Source organism: Elgaria multicarinata, chromosome 3 (genome assembly GCF_023053635.1).
Source record: "Elgaria multicarinata webbii isolate HBS135686 ecotype San Diego chromosome 3, rElgMul1.1.pri, whole genome shotgun sequence".
In the NCBI taxonomy this organism is placed as follows: Eukaryota; Metazoa; Chordata; class Lepidosauria; order Squamata; family Anguidae; genus Elgaria; species Elgaria multicarinata.
In genome coordinates, this window is record NC_086173.1 from 19254949 (window position 1) to 19261101 (window position 6153).

At 40.3% G+C, this 6153-nt stretch overlaps 1 protein-coding gene across 1 annotated transcript; it reads left to right on the forward strand.

Annotated features, from left to right (window-relative positions):
- Positions 1 to 2618: 2618 nt before the first annotated feature.
- On the forward strand, positions 2619 to 3554 carry LOC134396571 (olfactory receptor 1Q1-like). The gene has a single exon (XM_063123091.1). It carries the CDS (start codon positions 2619 to 2621, stop codon positions 3552 to 3554), a length of 936 nt encoding a protein of 311 aa, XP_062979161.1.
- The last annotated feature ends 2599 nt before the right edge of the window (positions 3555 to 6153 follow it).

Below are 6153 nucleotides of genomic sequence, written 5' to 3' on the forward strand. Positions count from 1 at the left end.
AGCCCTTGCTCCAAGTTCTTAATTTGATGGCTTGATTTGTTAGTCAACAATATAAGGAATTAATATATTGGCTGCAGCAATAATATTTTATGCAAAAAAGTAGACAGTAGCCTGGTTCAGACAACACGCTAAACCATGCTGCTTAACCACAAAATGGTTAATGGTTAAGCAGCATGGTTTAGCGTGTTGTCTGAACCAGGCCAGTGTAAATAATACCCTCTAGGGATTAATGTTGAGATAAAATATGGGATTTTGCTGGTCTTGTGACCGTAAATAAAATTCATTCATTCACCCTATTAGGGTAAAATTAACATATTAGATTTGAAGAGCAGGGGGAAAGGCAAAGGACACATGTGCAAAAACAGGACATGCTTTATTAATTTTTGCAGAAGTGATATATCCAAATATTCATTTCATTTTTCAATAACCTGACTTAGTTATGTATACATTTATGTTTATAAAGGGAAGTGAATTTTATTTATTGGGGCTTTTTATTTATGCTTTTGGCTTTTGCAATGTAAGTGAGTGCGAAAATGCATCTACTTTATTCTAGAAACCCAGAATAGTGATGTCTTATTGATAATTGTACATAATATTCTATTGCTTTTATTGTACATATACTTTATGGATTGGTTAAATTAAAAAGACTAACACATTTATTGTACATTATATTTATTTAAACATTTTTTAGTCTTTGAGGTGCCAGAAGACTTTTGGTTGTTCTGCCTGAGCAACTGATGTCTCAAAGTGAATTTGAGATTATCCCAGGGAAAAGTCACTCTTTCAGTCCTCTGATCTCAGAGGAAGACATTGACTGTCTAGACATGTTCTAAAGCAGCCTCCCCCAGCCTGGTGCCCTCCAGATGTTGTGGACTACATCTGCTGTCAGCCCCAACCAGCATGGCCAATGATCACAGTTGCTTAGAGTTACAGTCCAAAACATCTGGGGAAGGTTGATCTAAAGTGAAGAAAGATTCTAGTGGTGGCTTGGGGGGTCAAGGTTTAGTCAACAGGACTCCTGTTTTCCCTCTCTAAGATCTGCATAGAGATTAGCATCTGTTTTGCCAAAAGAAGGTCTCGCATGCAGATTTTTACCAGTTTCGCTGTGCACACCTGTGGTGAGCTACAGCTGACAAAATATTCCCAGCATGTGTACATGAAGTGGCATACACAGATTTGATCCTGATCCCAGTTTAAGGCCTGTCCAGTAAATGCTATTTGCTGTTTTCTCATGAATTAGAGCTGTTAGATTGGTTTCTGTGAGTGTTAAAATCAGAATGGAATGGAAAGGTTTTCCAGTTAGAGAATTCCTTCCTTCTTTCCTTCTTTCCTTCCTTCCTTCTTCACTAATTCTAAAATGGTGCTGGGGTCATACAAGCAGTCTCTATTGCAAGAAGGACATCCCTGATGCTAACCAGCTGCTCCTGTGAGCTTGCTAACCAGAGGATGTAATGTCCAGAGGACTCCCCATCTCTTCTGCTCACCTTGGCATCTTGCCTTTCTGCTTCAGCTTAGCCACCATTAGCTGCTCATTCTACTTTTTTCTCCTCTTCTTCCTTAACACTCCATTCCTTCAAGCTCCTTGACTCTCACACATCAGTATCCCATGACTGTGCAGCCCCACAGGATGCAGGTAAAAGATACTTTACATCACTGAGGGCACCACAGTCACGCTGAGGACAAGGCATTCTTTTCCAATTGCAAATATATTCCTTATTCTTCATTTCCCATGAACTGTATTCATATTTGCCAACAAAAAGATATTCATTTTTAAGTAAGAAATGGAATTATATAGCATGTAGTAGGAAACCATGACAGATAATATATCTTGGGAACAGTTTATACTAGCAGGACAATGGGTGATAACAGGAGTGGGTCTTCTTTTTTTATCATTCCCTTAATTTCTGAAGTTGAACATGTAAGTGCTATTACTTATGTGGCAACAATGGCATCACAAATGTGAAAGAAGGAGGTATAAGCAGGTTTGCAGAAGTACAAAAAATATTTATGGGGAAAAAAACATAATGAGTAAACTCCCAAGACAGCCCAATGTTAACTGACTGTCAGGCAGGACAGGCAGATCAAATGGAGTTTCCTGAAAAGGGGCATGGCTGATTGATTGAAAGAGTGAACAGGAGAAGGATTTAATTTGTTGCAGATACAAATTGCTTATTTTATTTAGCCACTTTTATTTAACCTTTTTTTTTTACATCATTCTGATTGGGTCATGACAAAACGTGAGGAAACAACACACACACAAAATAACAATTCCTGTCTGATCTCTAAAAACAAATAGACACAGAAATACCTTGGATCAACGGGAATTAACAGAGCTTAAGTGTGGATTGACTGTTCACAAAATTGTTCAAGTGTTTTTGTAAATGTTGGCAGGAGTGGAAGAGATCTACATTCCAAAAGGGTAGAAGAGATCTATGTTCTAAAAGCATCTTGGTTTTATGCATGGAATAATGTGAATATGACTAGCAGTCATAAACCCTTTCATGTGTGTGATCATGTTTTGTGCATTAGCTATGTGCATTGTTTGTTTTTCACATCTTTTGTCTTGTTGTTATTTGCTCATACTCCTCTTTGCCCTTTCCTTCATCTCTTCTTCTAGGATGGAGACAGACAACAGAACCAGTGTGTCAGAATTCATCCTCCTTGGCATCTCGGCCCAGCAGGATTGGAACACTCTGTTCTTCATCATCTTCTTGATCATGTACATCATCACAATGATGGGAAATCTTACCATATTCTTAGCCATAAAGCTAGATGGTCATCTCCGTCATACCCCCATGTACTTCTTCCTCAGCAACCTCTCAATGGTAGACATCTGCTTCACAACAACTACCATCCCCAAAATGTTGGCTGATACATTTTCTGGAATGAGGAAGATCTCGTATGGTGGCTGCTTGGCACAGATGTACTTTTTTATTGCCTCTGGCATGACTGACAACATGCTGTTGGCAACCATGGCATTGGACCGCTATGTGGCCATCTGTTGGCCTCTACGTTATGCTATAGTGATGAAGAGCCGGACATGTCTGCTGCTGGTGACTGTCTGCTGGCTGGCCTCTCACCTCCACTCTCTCCTGCATACCATCCTTGTGTCCCGCCTCTCTTTCTGTGCCTCCAATCAGGTACCCCATTTATTCTGTGATGTCTTCCCACTGCTCAAAATCTCTTGCTCCAACACAGAGCTCAACACTCTGGTAGTGCATACAGAAGGAGCCCTGATGGTTAATGGAGCGCTGATGCTCATTGTCTTCTCCTATGCACGCATCCTGATGGCTGTGCTGAGGGTTCCATCTGCAGAGGGAAAGCGGAAGGCTTTCTCCACCTGTAGCTCCCATCTGACCGTGGTCGCCTTATTCTATGGCACCGTCACCTGGGTCTACTTTCAGCCCTCAGCCAGCTTCTCACCTGAAAAAGATGCAGTGGCTGCTATCATGTACTCTATGATCACACCCATGCTCAACCCCTTCATCTACACACTGAGGAACGACAAGATGAAGAAGGCTCTGAGGAAGCTTTTCGGCAAGAAGGTAAACTAAACTCCCAAGAGATACATGCGTGAATTTTGTGAATGCTTAAAATGCAAGCTGATTCTTGATTGAAATCTCCTAATTCTCTTAATAATCTTTTTGTTTGTTGCATAATAAAGTCCAAAGGATGTTTTGGACACTTCAGTCATTGGAGAAGAAAGATGGGGGATTTTCACAGAGAAATATCACAGAAAATAGGGTGACCATATTGAAAAGAGGACAGGGCTCATGTATCTTTAACAATTGTATTGAAAGGGGAATTCTAGCAGGTGTCACTTGTAGGCATGCAGCACCTGGTGAAGTTCCCTCTTCATCACAACAGTTAAAGCTGCAGGAGCCCTGCCCTGCTCAGGGCTCCTGTACCTGCTCACTCTAATATAGTTCCTGCAGCTGTAACTGTGGTGATGAAATGGGAATTTCACCAGGTGTTGCATGCATACAAATGGCACCTGCTGGAATTCCCCTTTCAATACATTTGTTAAAGGTACAGGAGCCCTGCCCTACTTTTTATATGGTTACCTTACAGAAAACCCTCCTTCACAAGTCACAGTTTTTGGGATTGTTTCACTCAGGTAGAGGTGGGGAACCTTTTTCATCCAAAGTTGCAGATGCCATTTAGGAGGAGCTGTCAGGAGGCACGGCCACAGGGGAAAGTGAGCAGGGCTAAAAAAACAAAACCCTCCACCCAAATCCCACTGAACTCCTCCACCCAAATCCCATTGTTACCCATTTATAGGAGGGTACTGTCTACTCAAAAGTAAGCTTGAGCATGATGTCTACTCACAAGTAAGCAGGGCAAACATCAGTAGCACAAGCTCCAAAGAAGGCAGGACTGAATCACTAAGCACTAATTTCCACTAACAGTTCTACTCACAAGTAAGCATATGCATCATGGTTACTCACAAGTAAGCAGGGTAAACCTCAGAAGCAAGGAAGACAAAGCACAGAGAGCTTCAGTTATTTCTATTGGCAACATAGAAATATAATAAAGAAAGAAAGAAAGAAAGACATAAAATAAATAAATAAAATAAGGCTCAGACGGAAACAGGACAAGGCTCAGAAGGAAATAAGAGTGAACCACTCAGCAGCTGCCAGTCACTAATAGCAGGAGCTATATAATTTATCACCCCACCCATTCTTCTAATTTCTGAAAAGAGGGGTTTATGCTACTAAACTATGGTCATCTTGCTCCTTCACTGTATCAGTGAGGAAAATCAAGCAAGATACCAAAGGACTGACTGCAAGGACAGTAACTCGTCATATAATTTTTAATGATTAAACACAGAGTTTAACAATGGCTACTAGCCCTGATGGTTGTGTGCTATCTCCAGTATTCGAGGCAGTAAGCCTGTGTGCACCATTTGCTGGGGAGCATGGGTGGGAGGGTGCTATTGCACCATGTCCTGCTTGTTCACCCCTGGCCGATGGCTGGTTGGCCACTGTGTGAACAGAGTGCTGGTCTAGATGGACCCTTGGTCTGATCCAGCAGGGCTCTTCTTACGTTCTTATGAGTTGGAAAATTGGTCTTTAATAGTCATTATAGTTCCTTATTTGAATTATGCAACATTTTCAATTGTTAGAATTGGTATGAGAAGCAAAACAATATTTGTTATATAGTTAATTTACTTAAGGAATTGTCCAGGTATGGGCTGACTTTTAAATGGTTTCACACTTTGAAGGCTCAAATTGTGTGTGTCAAAGAATTTTACCTCAGCATCTCTGAAGTCGGAGGAAAACTCTTATTGGTGTGGAGTGTGTGTGTTTGAGTCAGAAAAGCTGCCAGCATCTCTGAACATTTATTTATTTATTTATTTATTATATGAATAATAAATATAGGGCAGCTAACAACAATTAAACCATCATGGACATATGAACACATCCAGTAATTCTCAACAACAGAAACTAAGCTGAAGACCAGCGGGAAAGCTTTCAACTGCTTCTGTGTGATCTGCAGTGGCCTGAAGCCCACAAGAACAGTTGGCTAAAAATCTTGCTACCAACCCAGGCCAAGAACTGGGATTAAATAGAACTGTTTTGCAGACAAATGGAGAAGCAATGAGCCACTTGAATTACAATTTTTGGGTTGAGTAAAACCTGGAAAATAGTGGAGAAGGCTAACTCAATCATTAAGAAATGGTTGAAAAAAGAAAGCTTTGTGAAAGGCCGATTTCCATCTATTGAATTTATGAGGCGAAAAAAAGAATGCATTTGAATATAGCTAAATCATTTTCTCTCTCTTGGAACTGAATGCTCTAGGATTTGTCGATTGACTGTGTTTGTATTTAGCATGCACATATTGTAGTGTACACAGACCATATGGTTGTTGCATTTGTTAAGGTGTTGCTTGTTACTTACATGTTTGTATCTTTGTGATTTTTTTAAAAAAATCAATTAGATATTGTTTCCAATATTATCCTCTGGATATTGTACAACCTGAGTGATGGTAAGGATTTCCACATTCTTTCACAATCCGTTTCAGATTTATTTCCTTCATTTTCATTGAATAACTTATTTGAATTACCCCTTCTTCCTGATCTATTTTGCACCCTAGGCAAGGTGAGATTTCCCCCCCCACCCAAAAAAATTGCCAACTTCGATTCAGCTGTTC